Genomic DNA, 20349 nt, shown 5'->3' with positions numbered 1-20349 from the left:
TGACGTTGAGTATCTTTTCATGTGTCTGTAAGTCACCTGGATGTCTTCTTTAGAAAAATGTCTATTCGTGTCTTCTGTTCATTTCGTAACTGGATTATTTGTTTATTGAGTATTGAGTTTGCTAAGTTCTTTATAGAACTTGGATACTAACCCTTTAACAGATATGTCATTTGCAAATATCTTCTTCCATTCCAAAGGTTGCCTCTTAGTTTTGTTTCCTTTGCTGTTCAGAAGCTTTTTATCCTGATAAAATCTGAGTAGTTCATTTTTGCTTTTGTTTCCCTTGCCTCTGGATCTAGTAAGAAATTGCTCCAGCTGATGTCACATTTAGGCCTTTCATCCATTTTGAATTGATTTTTGTGTATGGTGTAAGAAGGTGGTCCAGTTTAATTCTTTTTTGCATGTTGCGGTCCAGTTTTCCCAACACCATTTGTTAAAGAGACTGTCTTTCCCATTGGATATTCTTTCCTGCTTTGTTGTAGATTAGATGACCATATAGTTTTGGGTCCATTTCTGGGTTTTCTGTTCTATTTCATTGATCTATGTGTCTGTTTTTGTGCCAGTACCATACTGTTTTGATTACTACAGCTTTGTAATATAACTTGAAGTCCGGAATTGTGATACCTCCAGCTTTGCTTTTCTTTTTCAAGATTGCTTTGACTATTCAGAGTCTTTTGTGGTTCTGTACAAATTTTAGGATTGTTTGTTCTAGCTCTGTGAGAAATGTTGCTGGTATTTTGATAGGAATTTCATTAAGTATGTAAATTGCTTTGGAAAGCATAGACATTTTAATAATACTTGTTCTTCCAATTCATGAGCATGCAGTGTTTTTCCTTTTGTTTGTGTCATCTTCAATTTGTTTCATACAGTGGAGTTTGAATGAAAACCTTAAACTCTTCTTGGTCAGATTTCTTTTGATACCATTACTCAGGTGGTTAAAGGATTCAAACTGTGTTTTCTCTTTCTATCAGTAAAGGATGGATTAGAGGCAAAAATCACAGGTAGGGCATTACTGTAAAATTTTAGAGAAGTAGTGAGTGCTTAAACAAAAATGGTGGCAGGGGTGGATGTGAGAAATTAGAGGGAGAACAATAGGTTTTGTTGGTTGATTGTTAGTAGAAATTGAGGAGAGGGAGGAGTTCTTAGCATTAGGGCATGGAAGGTGGATCCCATTCCCAGCTGCAGTGGTCCAGCAGGTTTGGTGTCCTGGGACCAGTCACAGCCACTTAGGGAGGAAAGTTTGATGAGAAAACACAGGTACATCATGAGCAGTAATGGCAACAGCAGGTAAGGGCAGAAGTCACAGATCAAGTCCATATTAGGTCATAACGAATAAAGATGCTAGAGGCAAAAATTGTGGTTCAGAGTGTTAGACTGAGGCATGACTTCAGATTGTGGTGCGGAAACCATGAGAGCTCCACACAGAGGGGACCTTCAGGAAGTTCATTGGAAATGGGTCTTGGTTGATTATGGCCAATTAGGTCCAAGAAATAGCCTATCAAGAAGAAAGCAGGAGAGTAAACTGTGGTCACAGACAAGATTGATTTCCCTGTGCTAAGAGGAAGAAGAACCCCCTGGGATATATGTGCAGAAAAGGACCTAAGATGTTAAACTGATCGCTGAGGAGTATTGAAGGAGATTATTGCCCATTATTGACATTAAGTCGTTCAGTGTCTCACTTCTCACCCATGGCAGTGCCGAAACAATTTCACAATACCTGTGGATCACCTGAGTGTTATTAATACATCGCTGAGCCAACTTGTCTCTGGTACTGAGTTGCTGTATTCTTCTAAAGCATCATTTTTATGTCATTGCTCTATGTAAGAAGATTCTATGTAAGAATCCTCTAAAGCCATGTTGTCTGTCATTTTAAATTCCAGTGCTTTAGTCTGGCATTCAGAAATCATTTTTCCATGAATGCAAATCCTCTGCTCCAAGGAGGTTATTACCATTTTCAAATATGCTGTGTAGACCTAGAGTGTTCATATCTCTTCCTGACGTTAAAATTCATATTTTTTTCTTCCTGAAGCCCTCTTATTAACCTTAACCTTTACAATGCTTTATTTCTGTTTACTCTAACTGGATTCACTCCTTGCTTCCATGTTTGTACCTTTTGTCTCTCCAACTAGTATTTTTCCCCTCCGTATAGGTCATATATTTCTTAAAGGCAGAGACTATATAGTCTTATCTTTTATACATACCATTAAAAAGTAGGGAGTGAACCTTTCTTTTAGTTTTTATTTGACTACTTGTACAATGTTTTTAAAAATCTTAGTGTTCAGAATAGTGGGAAAAGATTAGTCATTTGCCTGGCTTTTCATTTAATAAAGCATGACTTAGAAATATAAAATGTAGTCTCCTTGTTGAAAGTTTTTATGAATTGTTTTGATGCGACTTCTCAAGATACTAGATACTTAAATAACTTTAGTAGTCTATACACAATCGGCATTATGACTTAGTAGACATAGAAGAGACAATAAAGAGAATAAGCTTGCCCTCTTAAATAAGAATTTCTTATGAAATGTGTAAAAATGTTATTTTTGTATTTTTGATAATCATGTAAATTGCTGTTAACTCCATAGAGGCAGAGTGAAAATATGTATGAAAAGGTTTTGTTTGACCAACCAAATCCACTCATAGGAATTTACCTCAACTCTTTGTAGATATATTTAAATATATATATTCTAGGCTGGTCATTATAACATTGATTTATAATAGTAAAATACTGTGAATCACTTAAATATTCAACCATGTGCAATGCATTAATTGCGCTATGCTACATTCACTATGAAATATTATACAACTACTAAAAAATAGTCTAGTAGAGTAGTGACATGGGAAAACAGTCTTGATATATTAGTAAGTTAAAAATAACAGATAACTGAACAGTATAGTGTAATCCCATTTTTTGCCAAAAAAGAAAAAAATCTATGTATCTGTAAATGTTTAAAATTCTGTCTTCTAAATTGTATACAATAACTATGCATCACTTTTGTAATCAGGAAAAAAACCTATTAAAAATAGATTTGCTGTAATTCAGAGAGAAAATAAATAACAGTGATAAAGATAAAATTATTTATCTGTGCGGACTGGTCTTGCAATTAAGGAAAACAAAAGAGACTTCCTCCCCCCCCCCTTCTAATTCTGTAAAATCTTAACCTTAGGTTGAATTCAGAATGATCATTGGTGATAATTGTACTGTAGTGATCTAGAGTTACCAACTTCAGATCTAATCTAAGCACTGCCACTAAGTAGTTTCCTTAGGGGTAGCCCTGAATAGCGTTCCGGGTTTCACTTTCTCATTTTGTTTTATTTTTTAAAATATTTTTTAACGTTAATTCATTTTGAGAGAAAGAGAAAGTATGTGCATGAGAGCAGGGAAGGGGCCGAGAGAGGGAGAGAGAGAATCCCAAGCAGGCTCCATGCTGTCAGCCCAGAACACCATGTGGGGTCAGTCTCACAAACTCTGAGATCATGACCTGAGCCCAAATCAAGAGCGGATGTTCAACCTATTGAGGCACCTAGGTGCCCCTAACTTTTTTTTTTTTTTAGAAAATCAGTAGACTCTAGCAAATAGACTTCTAATTAGATAAATAATGCTACATAGAGAACACATAGCAGGCGTTCAGCAAGAGTTAGTGTTCTTCTAAAGAAACTACTAGCTCAGAGATCTAATGTTCTCTGAAAGTAAAACTTAAATAAATCACACGTCCTTCAAAGTGTCAGTTCAGAATTTTCAGGGCCTTAATGATATTTATTGTAGGATCTTTCACACATTAATTCATTTTATTCATATGGGTAACTTATTTATAAAATGATTTAGTTCTCCAGAAGACAGTATTTTCACACTTTTTCATTTACTCTGTTGATTCACTTTCAACATAATTAAAAGCATTTAGTTTCTAAAAGATGTTATTTCCCACAGTCCAAATTTATCTGCTTTCTTTAGGTTGCTATCAGCAGAACAGACATTGAAGACTTAGACCTCTATGCTACATCTCGGGAAAGAAGATTTCGTTTGTTTGCTTCTATAGAATGTGAAGGGCAGTTATTCATGACTCCATATGACTTTATTTTGGCTGTTACAACAGATGAGCCCAAATGTAAGTATATTTTCTGAATTCTCTTAATCATTTTATAAGATTTTTTTCTTATCTCTAGTTTGTAAAAGGGTAGAACAGTATAAGTTTTCAGAACAATGAACCCAAGTAATGTGGTATTTCAAAAGATGTGATGCTGTGCAATCTTACTAGACTAATATTTCTTATAAACTCCTACTGGCATCTCTTTCCTTTTCACAAACTTTTATTTTCTTTTTCTCAGTTCATCAAACTTAAAAACACCTTACTCTTCATATTTTTTTAAGTTTATTTATTTATTTATTTTGAGAGAGAGAGAGAGAAAGAGAGAGTTCCAGCGGTACAGAGACAGAGAGAGGGGGAGAAAGAGAATCCCAAGCAGGCTCTGCACTGTCAGCGCAGAGCCTGACTTGGGGCCCAAACTCAGGAACCGTGAGATCATGACCTGAGCCAGAGTTGGACACTTCACTGACTGAGCCACCCAGGAGCCGCATATAATAGGTTTATATTCTCCCTATTCAGTTCTTCTATCTAGCATGAACAGAGTAATTCAGAGGACTGGATTTGAAGCTAGACCTAGGCCAAGAATTCTACCTGTACCTCTTCTGTATTTGTCACGGCTCCTACACTGTAAATATAGACTAATTGTTACTCATCTTTCCATATGTTAAGAGCAATGGTTCTCAACCTCTTTGGCATTATGTACATTCTTGCAAATCTGATCAGTGTCTGATTAATAGAAGACAGCTGTATTCTCACCTCCTTTTTTTATTTGGTACATTGCAGTGTGTTGTTTTTCACAAAGTATATTAAGAAAATCTGCCTCACAGATAAGTAGGCAAAGGGAAGAGCATTTTAATAGCTTTTTCAGATATTTGTAAATATTCTTCTTGGTTATTCTATCAACACTTGGCTAGGGTAGTTTCTTAAAGTTTTGTTGCAATGTGGAATTTGAAACTTTTGACATCTGTTATGTTAAAATCCAGTGGTTTATATTGTGCTTTGAATGGATCTTTTACCCTTATAATCTTGTAACATCAAATGGAAGATACTGGTTCACTAAGTTATGCAGATCTTCTAAATGTTGACATATTTATTATACAATTTTTAAAAAAATCACATTCATGGATATTATCATAAAAATCTTTACATATTGGAAAGCTCATGGTGGTATATACACGTTTTCCCAAATTCTGATTTTCACTTGAAAGCTCAAATGTTTTGACTGGCAACAAATATTGTTGGTGGTTATCCTGAAGTGATAGCTGACTGTTCATTTGTAAGAGAAAGTCTGCCAAATACCGAAGTCCAAATAACCATAATTTATCTGTCATTTGTTCTTTCAAGTAAAAATGTGTTCCATGAAAAAAGGTTCAGTTCGCAACTCACAGAGTCACAGTGCTTGTTCTCAAGACAACCACAGTACTTTGGAATACAACAGAAGTGCTTTATGCACACTTCCCATTTCATCTCACAGCATGTTATCGCATGTATGTAAAGACACCTATCAAATGCCAGGTATTGCACTAGGCACTGGAGATAAAATGGTGAGGGGAACAAAAAAATAAATAAATGCCCTCTACCCTCATGATGCTTACAGTCTGGTAGAAGGAATCAATGCTGGTCAGTGAAATAGACAAATCAACAGCAAATTGTATCTGTGTTCAGTGCCATGAAACAAAGATACTCGAGGCTGTGAGAGCATATTTTTGAGAAGTAACGTAGTCGAGTAGCTCAGGGAAATCTTCCCTGGGCAAATAAATATCAACGTGAAATACGAATTGTGAGTAAGAGTTAACTAGGCAAGTAGGATGCTGAGAGTAGACAGTTTCAGCCGAAGAAACAGCATGGATCAAGACGCCATGACAAGAGGGAATGTGATACACGGGAGGGGAAACCGATCTGGGCGGCTGTAGGGCAAGGAGCAGGGAAGGATGTGGTACGAGGTGCGGCTGGGGGTGTGGGGTGGTGCCAAAGCTTTGAACCTGGAAACTTATATTAAATTTCTATTTTTATCCCAAAAGTAATGGAAAATCATGGCAGTAGTTTAAGCTGCAGAAGAATTTGGTATGTTAAAAAAGAATTCAACTGACTACATTTTAAAGACCTTTTTGTCTTTATTCAGTGATTCATGAGTCAGGCAGCATCCCATCTAGCAGACAGAATGGAGCTCCAAGGAGCTGTACAAAAGACATATAGGCAGAAAGGAACAGGAATAGGGATGTCATACCAGGCAAAAATGTGGGTTGATTATCGCAAGGTTACTCCCCTTTAGAGGATGGCAGGGGTCTGTCAAGCAGATTACCTAACTAGTGCTGATTGACTGATTTAAGATTCCATTTCTGGCAGAGCAGAAACTGTAATTAAGTTAAGTTTTGGCTTGGTGACATGGGTCTTAGCATAAGCAACTCTGTTGGACCTATTGCCTTGTTTTTAACAGGTACATACCATAATTAGATTGTGTTTTGAAAAGATTTTTCAGAGTGGAGATAGATTGGAGAGGGCCAGGGTGAGCGTGAGCAGATCAGAGAGGAGACTCTTGTCCAGGCTTGAAAAGCTTCTAATGATGGTAGCAATGGTGATGATGGACTAATGAGTACTAAAAATTTCTGGCTGGTTTAACTGTGTGGATGACAGTAGGGACCAGGTTTGAAGGGAAAAATTAAACTTCAACTGTGGACATGATGGATTTAAGATGCCTTAGACATCTAAAGAGGAGATATTGAAGACACAGTTGTGTCTGGCTTTTGATCATTCATTTCAATTCTTTGAAAAGCAGTGTACTAAAGAATCAGTTGTTTGATAATCTACTTGAAACTGCCAAACAAATGCCTGACGTTATATTAGAACAAATTATAGCCATTTGTTTTTTCTTCAGAGGCAGGGATGTGACAAAACCTTAACATGAAACCCTCAAGTTCTAATATACAGCATGGTAAACATAATTGATTAATACCATATTGTGTAATCATAAAAATTTCTAAGAAAGTAAATCTTAAGCATTCTCAACAGTAACCAAAAAAGTAACTCTATGAGGTGAAAAAAAAATTGCAAAAGTTCAAAAAAATTAAATCCTAAATAATTTGGCAAATTGGCTACTTTGCAAATTAGCTTTTAATCAATTAATTTTTGATACTTTATATTATTTCCATTGGAGATGAGGGGAGAGGGCTGGATAGAGTATATATTTAGGGTTCATCTGTACGTGGTTATTAATGCAGTATGTATGGATGAGATTGCCTAAGAGGCAGTGTAGTAGGAGAATACAGAGGACCAAGGACTAATTCTTGAGGAATTCCTAGACTTTAAATGGTGAAGGTACAAAGGCTTGGAAGATGAGTCTCAAAAGGACACCTAGGAGTATCCAGAGACATGGGAAGAAAGTCAGGAGTATGGAGGCATAAAGGCCCAGAAACACGAACAGAATGGTCAAATGAGACGTCAAGTTAGATGAGGGCAGAAAAATGTCCACCAGATTTAGTAATTTGAAGGTGATTGATGATTTTTAAAATGATGTTTCAGTGTAATGATTAGGGCAAAGACCAGATAGCAAGGGTAGAAGATGAAGAGATGAAGACAGGCAGTATAAAGGACTCTTTCAAGATGTTTGGCTGTGAAGTAGAAAGGAAAGGAAAGATCATAATTGAAGTAGAGACTTTTATCCTGCAATATTTTGCCAGGAGACGCTGAGGATAGCACTACAGGAGAGGAACAAACATCTGAGATGATGAGAGTCAGCGGTAGTCCACTTTGGGAATATGTAAGGTAGTAGCCAGAGAGAAGGCTATAAATTAAGTAGGACTCTTTTTGAGGAATTTGAAGGCTGTGGTAGGGATTAGAACTCTCTGTGTTCCTTTAGCCACTCTTTCTTCCCTCCCTTCTGGAAATATTTATTGAGAACTTACCATATGCCAGATACCATATTTTGCCTTGGAATTGGTTGATACTTTTGTCCTCTTAAAATATTTCAAGCTTCATAAATGTAGAGACTGTACATAGAAAAGACCCTTATACAAAAATATATATGTGTTCTGTACTTTTTTGTTTAATTGATGTCATACAATGTGGATTTTTTTAAGTTAGCATATATTTGATAAAACTATTAATGTATTTTTTAAATATCAAATGGCATTTTTGCATCAAATTCTATAATTTTTGTCAAACACATATTTTTTTAAGTTTATTTATTTTGAGAGAGAGAGACAGAGAGATTGAGAGCACAAGTTGAGGAGGAACAGAGAGAGAGGGGGAGACACAGAATCTGAAACAGGCTCCAGGCTCTGAGCTGTCAGCACAGAGCCCAACACGGAGCTCGAACCCACCAACTACAAGATCATGACCTGAGCCAAAGTCAGACACTTAACCAACTGAGCCACCCAGGTGCCCTCAAACTGGAACTTTTAAAATATAGTTAAGAACAATCACTAAAGATCAAGATATTTGTAAAAACTTTTTTTAAAGTGTAGGGTTGTAAAAAGAAATATTTGCCTCAGAAGAGAAAATAGGTTTCACAGACTGAATATTATTAAATCATATATATACGATTTATATATATATGTATATATACATATATATATATATATATAGGCATACTGAGATGAGACAGACTTGTATTTAAATGTTTATTTATTTATTAGACAGACTTGTATTAAAATTTTTTTAAATGTTTATTTTTGAGAGAGAGAGTGTGAGTGGGCGAGGGGTAGAGAGAGGGGGAGACACAGAATCCGAAGCAGGCTCCAGGCTCTGAGCTGTCAGCACAGAGCCTGAAGTGGGGCTCCAACTCAAGAACCAGAGATCATGACCTGAGCTGAAGTCAGATGCTTAACCGACTGAGCCACCCAGGCGCCCCTGGACAGACTTGTATTTAAACCTTAGCATTCAGTTTCTACCTTTGAAAACTTTGTTATTCAATCTTTAGTCTCATCATTTATAAAAATAAAAATAATAGCAACTTCACAAGGTTTTTGAGGATTGAGTGATATTGGTTGTGTTCAGTATAGTACCAGACACAGTAAGCACTTAATAAATGTTGGTAGGTGTTATTGTCATTGTCACCATCATTGTCATTGTTTGAATCTATAATCATAATTAAAAACAAATCTTTGATACAATTTTATGGTGACACCAACACGAATAAAAGGGGTATGCTGTGTGAACATTTGCTTAATAGTTATAGTTTAAATAAATGTTAATTGAGATATACATTTGATTGCTGATCATAGCTTTGTGTTTGAAATCTAGAAAATTTCTTATTTTACCTACCTAAATAGAACCTAAAAGGTAAATTTCCCTTCTGGAACTAAAGTAGGTAATTGATTACTTTCACATAGTATTATTTTAATTTTAGTTTTAGAAAATATATTGTTAAAAAATTTCAAATATACATAAAAGTATTAAAAATATAATGAACATCAACCTATAGCTGAAGAAATAACATACATCTATTAGAGTTGAAGTCGCTCTTCACCCAAGTTATATTTATATATGTAGTAACTTAATACGAAATAAGGAATTCCGAAAATCAGAAAATCCTTTGAAGAACAATCTTAATGGCTCTTTAGTCTTTATAAAAAAAAAAAAGCTAATAATACTGAACACGGTAACACATCCGGCAGAATGAATATGTCTTTTGTGAATAATGTACCCTGGAAATCTCATAAACCCTACAGAGCTCGAGTGTGTCACTTCCTCTTCTGATAAATAGCTTCTGAACATTGCATAAGAGCGTGTGCATGTTCTTTTGTACCATTTATTTTTATTCTGTTCTCATTGCCATATTTCAATAGCAACAGAATAATAAATATTATTTACAATGTTCTGTTCATTATGGAAAGGAAGATATCTTTATGAAATAGGTGTATTACAGTTAAGGTTAAATGCTGAATTCTTCTTTGTAAATTTGTGATTTTAATCTTTTGGTTACATGTTTGTATAAACTATCTTAGGTAAAGAAAGGATGTTGTTGCTACATAGAGAAGAAATCTATCTCCATAAAAATCAGCTTGCTAAATTTTAGAATATATTTCTATCCTTCCAAGAGAAAGGTACATGGCAAAAACTGCCTATCTCATAATCTTCACTTTGATATACTGTTTATAATAATTGTGGTTAATTATAAAGAAATAGCCACATTGCCATGTAGAATAATTATTGGTTGTCATTATTGTAATGTAGCTGAAATAATTAATATTTACCAGTTCCTAATGCAGCTGTGTTATAGGACTTAATCACATAGAAACCTGGAGATAATTCTTAGGCAGACATTCACAGTTTTCAAATCTGAGTAAAGGAAATAATAATGTTGACTGTCCATTTATTCCAATATTATAAGACTTACAGTGTTTTATATCTTCAAGGGTGTGAGGAGGAATCAGTAGGTAGTAGTACCTACTTTATTTCCTACTTTAGTAGGAATCAGTAGTGATTCTAGGTATTTTATTCGACTATAACACTCTTGTTCCAGAAACGAATCTTAAATATAGGGAAAAAATGGAAAACAGGATGAGGGTCTCCCTCTCACATTACCTGCTCTCTCCTTCCTCTCTTTTTCTCATTGCCCCCATTCTTCCACTCCACCCTAGAGAGACCAGGCATTTGAATCATACCCAGAGATACTAGCACAGCAGAGATCATGGGTAGTGAAATTATAAATTCTCTGTGTTAATATTTTTATTCTAGTATGAATATTTTTTTTTAATTTTTTTTTTCAACGTTTTATTTTATTTATTTTTGGGACAGAGAGAGACAGAGCATGAACGGGGGAGGGGCAGAGAGAGAGGGAGACACAGAATCGGAAACAGGCTCCAGGCTCTGAGCCATCAGCCCAGAGCCCGACGCAGGGCTCGAACTCACAGACCGCAAGATCGTGACCTGGCTGAAGTCGGACGCTTAACCGACTGTGCCACCCAGGCGCCCCAGTTCTAGTATGAATATTTAACAAATATCAGTATTTGTGTTGTAAGCCTAAAAGATTTTTTAACATGGATTAAGTTAACTTTATAAATCCAGAAACCCCCAAAGTAAGATAATGATTATGGAAAATGTTTACTACCCCACTGACATTATTTATTATACCTAGTTTATAGTACATGAAACAAATATGTAACATAAATAAACCATATCTTGGATCTACATCTTGAAGTTAAAAAAACATTGCCTGTTAGATATAAAGTCTGGTGTTATGAGTTATGGCTGTAGATTGGTTACTGAATTTGGATATACATTGCATGAAATATTTATTATCTAATTCTTTTATATTTATTACAGTTGCTAAGACGTGGAAGTCACTTACCAAACAGGTAGGTTAAAGCTCTTGGTGTCATATACATGCACACTATGTATATGCATACCCACTTTGGAAAATTGTTTGGCGTTATCTTCTAACACTAAAGATACACATACACTATACCTAGCAGTTCTACAACAGCATACATATGTGTACTAGTAATGTTAAGCTTGAATATACTCTTATGTTCTAGTAATTTTACACTAATGTGTGTACATAGAGAAGCTTATGCTTTCAGGAGAGATTCACAGGAATACTATTAGATTATTGATAATTGACCAGAAAGACTACAATATATCAATAGTAGAAGTGATGAATAGGCTTTTACATATTCATACAGCAGTTGCTATACCAAGTGAAAACAAATGAATTATACCAGTGCTTAAACTCGATGAATCTTGGAAATGTAATGACAAAGTAAGCAATTGACAAATATATAAATTACAAAACTAGGGGGGAAAATCATAGTGTTTAAGAATGCAGTCATTGGTGGGAAAACCAAGGAATGATAAATTTAAGACATTATTTACCTCTGGGAAAGATGGAGGGGAATATTATAAGTAAGAGCTACAAAGAGGCTTATAAAGTACTGGTAGTTTTCTGTTTCTTAATAGTTTCTACTTTATTTTTAAAAAAAATTTTTTAATGTTTATTTACTCTTGAGACAGAGACAGAGCGTGAACAGGGGAGGGGCAGAGAGAGAGGGAGACACAGAATCTGAAACAGGCTCCAGGCTCTGAGCTGTCAGCACAGAGCCTGATGCAGGGCTCAAAGCCACGAACTGTGAGATCATGACCTGAGCCAAAAGTCGGACGCTTAACCGACTGAGCCACCCAGGTGCCCCAACAGTTTCTACTTTAAATTTTAATATATTCTTTTTGTACTTTTAAATGTATGATAAACTTCACTATTAAAAAAATCAGTATTAGTATAGCATTCTAGGGAACTTCTTTAAACAGTTAAAGAGAACCCTCCCAAAGCCTTTGGCAAATGCAATGTTTACATGTGAACTTTAGACATTCTCTTTAAAATTATGTATGATATAGGGGTGCCTGAGTGGCTCAGTCGGTTAAGCATCCGACTTCGGCTCAGGTCATGATCTCATGGTCCATGAGTTCAAGCCCTGTGTCAGGCTCTGGGCCGAAAGCTCAGAGCCTGAAGCCTGCTTCAGATTCTTTGTCCTTCACTCTCTCTCTCTGCCTCTAATCCACTTGTGCTCTCCTTCTCTCTCAAAATTAAATTAATATTATAGTAATAATAATATAAATAAAATTAGATATGATATAAATATGTCTCCTATCACAACTGCTAACTCCCTGTTTTACTACAGATCGAAGCTAATGCTGTCTATTAATTTGCTAGGGCTGCTGTAGCAAATACCAAAGTTTGGGTGGCTTAAATGACAGAAATTTATTTTCTCATGTTTCTGAAAGCTGGAAGTTCAAGATCAAGGTGTTGGCAGCATGGGTTTCTTCTGAGGCCTCTCTCCTTGGCCTGTAGGTGGCCATCTTCTCCCTCTGTTATCCTCACATGTTGTTGTTCTGTGCATGTCTGTGTCCTGATGTCTTTTTATAAGGACACCAGTCATATTGGATTAGGACCCACCATAATGACCTCACTTAACAATCTTAATTACCTTTTTAAAGGCCCTTTCTCAATACAGTCACATTCTGGTATACTGAGAATTATGACTTCAAATGTAAATTGGAGGTGGACATAATCCAGGCTATCACATGTAGTATGACAAGAAGGAAGAAAGAGGTTCTAAGGATTAGCACAGTAGGAAGCCATAGGATATAGATAAAAATGTAAAAATACATAGATTTTCAAATGTATTCAAATTTAGTAAAAGTTTAGCAAGGTTGCTGCTGAGTATAAGATCAATTAACCAAAGTTAATAAAATGTTTCTGCACCAGCGATAGCAATTAGAAGCTGCACTGTCAAATAAGATACTTTTCACAATAGCAACAAAAACTATTACTTTGTATACCTAACAGAAGATGTGCAAGACATTGTTATATTTTTTAAAAGATATGAATAAACCAAGAAATAGATCATGTTCATGGATGATTCATTTGGAAGAGTAAGGATCCAGAATTTTCAGAACAATTCTGAAAAGGAAGGAGGGGAAAACATCAGGATGAGAATAATTGGGCCTGTGTCATATTAAGATTAATAATAGAGTTATAATTAAAATAGTATTGTATTATTGCAAGAGTTTTTTAATTAGATGAAAATAATAGAATATAGAGTTCATAAACAGACCCATGCATATATGGAAAGATCTGTAAATCACTAGAGAATGAATTGACCTTTAGATACTGAAACAATAGTCTTTCCAACATGGAGGCAAACAAATTAAATACTAAACTGATCACCATATACAAAAGCAAATTTCAGATGGATTAAGTTCTTATTTTTGACAAAAATTCTGAAATATTAGAAGTAAAATAAGGGATACAAGAGGATTCTTTAGATAAGACACAAAGCAAAGCTCAAAGGATATTTGGGCAAATTTTATTAAATTAAATATGAAGAGCTTTGGCATACCAAAAGAGCATCAACAATGCTAAAAGATGTATGATAGATGGGAGAATATGCTTACAGTGTATTAACAGAAAACATTGAGTGTCTTGTACTCATCTAGAACTCCTGTAAATCAATAGAAGAAAGATAGCCAGCTCAATAAGAAAAAAATGAGTAAACATAGAATGGCCAATAATATATGTAAAGGAGCTCAGCCTCACTACTAATCAGGGATATGCAAATTAAGCCAATAATATGTTGCTATTTCACACCCGTCAGATTATCAGCTGCCAGAAATCTCACAATGCCAGTAATTAGCACCGACAAGAAGAAGAAAGAACCAAGGTAGAATGCAAATTTGTATATTCACTTTTGAGAGAAATTTGTCAATATCTAATAAAGTTGAAAATATATAATCAAAAGCTCTACTTCTAGAGATGTATACTAGAGAAACAGTTACACCAGCAGTCCTGTACATGTTTTCTGTTTTCTTCTTTCTGCAGCATCAGTTGTAACAGCCAAAACACACAAAAAAAACAATATAAATGTTAGTTAGTTGAGAAATGAATAAAAGAATGGTCACCGAGGCATATCAAGGACAAATTCAATGTATAATACACAACTATGGTGAATAAATACATTAGAGCTATAGGTATCAACGTGAGCCAAGATCAAGAGTTGGACGCTTTACTGACTGAACCACACAGGCGCCCCTGCAATATAATTCTGATGCTACCCATCCAAAGTTAGTTTCAGACTCCATAGATTTAAGGACACAGTCCCCAACAAGACTGCTCTCATTTCAGATGCCACATGCAAGTTCAAGTGTCCCGAGGCCACCCACACTTCTGACCAACTGGCTACAAATCCAAGAGGTTCCTGTAATTCTCCTCAAGTTCAGTAATTTTCTAGACTGACACAAAACTGACAAACATTCCGTATTTATTAACAGTTTATTCTAAGTGCCACAAGTCAGGACTAGCCATAGGAAGAGACTCCTCGGACAGGTATAGGAGGATCCAAAACACATGCCTTCCGTGCCCTCTCCCCACCTCGCACATCGGTGTGTTCACCAACCTGAAATCTCCACTGAGCTTGGGCATTGAGTTTTTATTGAGGGTTTCATTATCTAGGTATAATTGGTTCATTGGCCAAGTGATTGAGCTCCATCTCTAGTCCCTTTTCCTACCCCACCCCAGAAGTCAGGAGAGCTCAAAGCTCCAACTCTCTGATCCCACTGTGATTCCTTCTGACAGTCAGCAGCCCACCCTGGGTGTGACTCAAGGATTCAGAGTCTCCTAGGAGCCAGGGGCAAAGGCCAAGCAAAGCATTTATTACACAGCACCACTACCTATAAGAGACCAAGATAGGCACTGAATGGGGAGGGAGATTCACATTCCGAGTGGAAATACAGATTTTAATACATTTTAAAACTTCTTAAAGTCAACAGGAGACAAAGATCAGTGTGTTAATTGGATAATCTAGACCAGAAGAATATGAATTATTACTAAAGTAAACTGCTTGGTCAGTAAGGATCTGGCCCATCATTTAGAAGTTGTGTGACCTCGGGTGAATTTCTTATTCTTTTTAAGTCTCAGTAAAATATGCAGAATGAGGTTTGTTTTTTAAAATTAAATGAGAGATTGTATTAGCCCATTGTTAGGCACATGGAGGGCACTCAGAAAAAGGTAGCTATGATTTTTTTGATTGTAAACTCAAGTGGAGTTTAAACTAGAAGAGATGGAATTGAATACATGGAAATAGTTAAAATGGAGGAGTGAATATTTGTTTAATAGATACGGTATACATTAAAGTGTATATAATATATGCAAAGTGTTATTTTTCATCTCTTGCTCTAACAAAAATATTCATGAGTTTACTGTTGTTTAAGCAGTAAATATCTGGCTTCTCATTGTTGTTCATACCTGAATTCTTACCTCTGTGCTGTTGCTGCCCTAATCAGACACTACTGATTGTCTGCTGGCATCTGTTACTTGCAATGCAGAGATAACACTACAACGGAAATGAAAGCAGGGTTCACAGATGGACTTCAGGGAAAACCCCTAAAAATAACTCTCCCAGGGATTCTTTATTTGCCTGCTAACTCAGCTTTGTAATGAAAAAAAAAAAAGTTTATAATGTCACAGAATATTTTTAGATACAACCGCATCAGGAAGGATTTGTCTAAAGTGTTTCTCAAAGTGTAATGTGTAAAAAAAAAAAAAAAATCACCTGGAGTTCTTACTAACAATACAGATTCTGTTTCAGTAGGTCTGGGAACTGAGACCTTCTTTTCTTACAAGCTCCCAGGTTATGCCTGGGGTATTGGGGAACCATCGTTGTGTAGCAAGAATCAGGTCTGGAATATAGAAGTGGTTTCTAGTGTTCTTCAGTGTGTTAGTTAGCAAACTACCTTTTTTATTTCAAATTATTTCAATTTATCTTACCAAATCCCTTAATAATTTTTCTTCACAATTAACCAAAATATAATTTTCATTTAATTATTTTTAACTAAGTATTAACAATAAATTCAGAATTCCTTTGGTGTCTGAGCAATGATTCAAATGTATAAATTTTCAAACTAGTTCCCCAACCTGCTGTGATAGTTTGATTTTTAAAAAGGCAGACTAAGCAATTGCAGTCTGTGTTTTTTACTGAATATTTAAGTTAAAATTAGAAAAAAAAATTGAAAGTGGCCACCATAACTCAGTACCCTTGAACTCCTGCTTCATCTGATGTCACCATTCTTTGAGTCACTACTAAAATATTACTCATTCTTTCCCAGTATGACCCTCTGTCCATTTACTTCTTCCAGTTCCTTAAATCCAAGACGGCTACAGAGAAGAGACAGTATGTGAAGCCAGGTCACCATCTCTGACCTTGATAAGGAAATCCACCTTAATTATGGCTTTCATGAAACTAAGTGTTTTATCTTAAATTGATTTTTTTTATATATATTCTTCCAGTTGCTAAACTTATCTTAAATTTTTGATAGCTCTAATTGAATTTAACTTAGCTTCTTTATTATTTATTTTATGGTTAGACTGTGGGCAAATACTAAGTTTTGTGGTTGAATGAACCACAGGTATAGAATAGAATAAATACAGCCATGTCTCAGGTCCTTTAAGTGAAGAATTTTTATGCATAGGCATTTAAATACTTTTTATTTATTTTATAAGTAAGTGGTTTACCATTAATATTATGATACCTTATGTCATAGGAATTAAATCAAATGCTCTCAGAAACACCACCAGTTTGGAAAGGATCCTCAAAGCTTTTTCGCAATCTTAAAGAAAGAGGTAAATTAACTTTAATACTTATGCATTTTTAAATGGACACTATATTATTTATACTATTTATATATTTTTTCCTCATACTTAAAGTAATTTTATTCATGTGTGTATGTGTGTGTGTGTGTGTGTGTGTGTGTGTGTGTGTGTGTGCATAGAGAAAAAACTGAAAAGAAAAATAGTAAAATATTAATACTGATTGTTTCTGGGTAGTGGGATTAAAGGTGGTTCTTACTTTTATATATATTATTCATGTCTTTCAAATTTTTTACAACAAAATGAACCTTCATAGTACAAAAAATTATTTTTTAACTATATTGAGAAGTGTAGGTTAGGGGCGCCTGGGTGGCTCAGTCGGTTAAGCGTCCGACTTCGGCTCAGGTCATGATCTCCCAGTCTGTGACTTCGAGCCCCGCGTCAGGGTCTGTGCTGACAGCTCAGAGCCTGGAGCCTGCTTCAGATTCTGTGTCTCCCTCTCTCTCTGACCCTCCCCCGTTCATGCTGTCTCTCCCTGTCTCAAAAATAAGTAAACGTTAAAAAAAATTTTTAAAAAAAAGAGAAATGTAGGTTATATTTACTTACAAAAGCATTTCTTAAAAATACTGATCTCCAACTATTTTTCTTCCTTCCATTTTACTTCCAGGCAACTATAGATATTTAAAAATGTAATCAGTATGAAAAACTTACTGGAAGTCTTTTGTCCACCCAGTTTGAACATGTTTCTTTTAAAAACAACACTCACTGCAAAATCCACCTGTTCCATCATACTATCTTAGCTATATCTATTTGTCTAAATCATGGATTCATACACTTCCTTGCAATCAAATTATACTGATTTTATTGCTGTTTTCTTTGACACTGTACTTTTTGTTCATATTTGTAGAAAACACTAATTAACAAAATCTCTTTAATCTTACAAAGTAATTTTTCTTAAAAATACACTTTTTAACATGCTCAAGTATAAGAGTATATAAAATAAAAATGTTAAAGAAATTATATGAACAGTTATTGGTTTGAAAATAATTATAGTATACTCTAGCATGAAGACCAATATTTTAAAGGAATAGTTATAGTCTATGTATTTTATCTGAGTAGAATTAGAAATTCAAATTGCTTTCACCTAGTTGACATGGAATCTGAAAGGAGTAGACACTTTACCTTTTATTGTAGGATTTTTCATAACTAGGGTTTTAAAATTAGGGCCATGGTATCTTTAAAGCTCTTAGAAATTCTTTTTCCTAGAAGTTGTCTTAAAGGTCATTCAAATCTTAGGGTGGGAAGATAGAATCAGGAAAATTCAAAGCTCAGAAAGAGAAGTTAGCAAATTTAAAAATACTTACTTAATACTTCTAGTGGGAAAATACAAATTGGATCAAGTATAATCTAAGAAAAATAAATGCATGGAAGAAGGAAATTCTTTGTAGTTAAGGAGAGCGTTAAATCTGGAAGCCCTAGGTTTAGGCCTGTCCTAATCTTCTTTATGTTGTATGCATATTAGCATGTTTTTCGGGGGACATGAACTATTCAGTGCTATCCCACAGAATTATCTGTATAGTGATGGAAATGTTGTATTTCTGTCTTGTCTCCCATAGTATACTGCCCTTAGCCCCATGTGGCTTTTAAGGATCTGAAAATGTGGCTACTGTAACTGAGGAAGTAAATGTTTTATTGTGTTTAATTTTAATTGTTTTAAGTTTAGGTAGCCACATCTGGCCAGTGGCTACCCTGTAGGACAGTGCAGAGCTGTGTCACAGTGATTGGATTATTGAAGCAATCCTTATACCCGAAAAGTTTTAGAACCTTTAGGTTAGGCGAAGTAGAATGTTACAGGCAGCCTTGCTTTTTTTATAAATAGGTTTAAGTGGCAAAGGAATTTTAAAGCTAAATCTTTAGAGCTATTAAAGATTAGTTTACAAGTGAATTATATCTGCTTAAAATATTTCCCAGCAAGAAAATGCAGTTTTACAAAAAGTTAATTGAAATGCAACATTTATGAAAGCATTATCCAGACTTAGTCATAACGTAATGTTTTTAAGGAACTTCCCTTAGAAGTTTTTTTGTTGAATTTTCAAAAGAAACCTAGTTGGCATCTTTCTTACCCTCTTTTTTAAAGATCACAGCATTACTATATGCTTAGCATATGTATTTATTTTATTTTACTTTTTGATCTTGGGTGGCCTTAAAATAAATTGAAGGGCCAGTTTAATAGTTTTCCATTTTTGTAATTGGAAAGCATTAGCATTAAGAAGTTACAGTTCATGTTTAGTAGTATTTTCTCTTTTCCTTGATCATTTTTATTAAATTATATCATGAGCTTCACTTTGTTCTCCATGCCTGTGGATTACACCACCTCAGAAACCATTTGGTCCTACAGACGGGTACCTACCATGATAATTGTGATCAGTGCTCTCACTGTTAAGAAGTAATCATTCCCTGAGGGAAACCTTGAGTTAATTATCAAATAAAAGATGTGTAGTAGTTATTAGACTTCTTTATCCCAACCAGCATCTCTGTATTCCACCAGGTCAGTCAGAACGACAGTCAGTGAGATGGGATTGTGAAGACATAGAGCTTCCTTTCCCATCCCATTTTCCTTTCTGTTCCTCTTCCTTTCTTCCTTTCTCCCTTTCTCTCTTTTTCTCTTTCTTCTTTTTTCTTTTCTTTCTCTCTCTCTCTCTTTGTTTCTTTCTTTTTTTTTTTATGAGGGATCCTTATGGAATCTAGGTATTGTATCTTTATATACGCTGGCCATTCCAGAATCTTTCTCCCATAACATTCATGGCAGTCAACCAGAACTATCTGTCTATAGGTCACAATATTGTAGTATAAACAAAAGAAGGGAATGCTTTCACAGGGCTTCTAGCTAGTTCCCTTCAAGTCTTCTGACAAACTGCCTGACAGTGACTCCTGTCCTCTTTGTTCTGTAACAAAGAGGGGAGCCTCAAAGAGCATCAGGGAAAATGGAGTTTCAGGGTTCACGATCTGATTATTTAAGGATTTTTGTATACCCTTTTACCAAACTTTAGGACTATCTGATATCTGGAGAAGTGTTAATTGACTTATTCCTGACTGTGATTTTCTCAGGATCCTCTTGGAAATTCATTGAAGCATGAATTCTAGTTTGGGGTGCTATGCCCAAAAATAAGAATTTGAGTAACAGAATAT

General features: G+C 35.2%; 1 protein-coding gene across 4 annotated transcripts in view; it reads left to right on the top strand.

Moving 5' to 3' along the window:
* MICU3 (mitochondrial calcium uptake family member 3) overlaps positions 1-20349 on the top strand; it is a 113295-nt gene that overhangs the window by 48483 nt on the left and 44463 nt on the right. For all 4 annotated transcript variants that reach the window (XR_007151695.1, XR_007151694.1, XM_047856840.1 and 1 more), the window contains exons 2-4: positions 3950-4103; positions 11349-11380; positions 17115-17193. Coding sequence is in view for 2 of the 4 variants with exons in the window: in XM_047856840.1 (XP_047712796.1) it covers positions 3950-4103; positions 11349-11380; positions 17115-17193 (265 nt within the window). In the remaining 2 variants the exon portion in view is untranslated. The remainder of the gene's footprint in view (positions 1-3949; positions 4104-11348; positions 11381-17114; positions 17194-20349) is intronic.

The sequence above is a fragment of the Prionailurus viverrinus genome, chromosome B1 (genome assembly GCF_022837055.1).
Source record: "Prionailurus viverrinus isolate Anna chromosome B1, UM_Priviv_1.0, whole genome shotgun sequence".
Classification (NCBI taxonomy): Eukaryota; Metazoa; Chordata; class Mammalia; order Carnivora; family Felidae; genus Prionailurus; species Prionailurus viverrinus.
The sequence above is the reverse complement of the archived record's forward strand: the minus strand, read 5'-3'. Positions and strand labels throughout refer to the sequence as shown.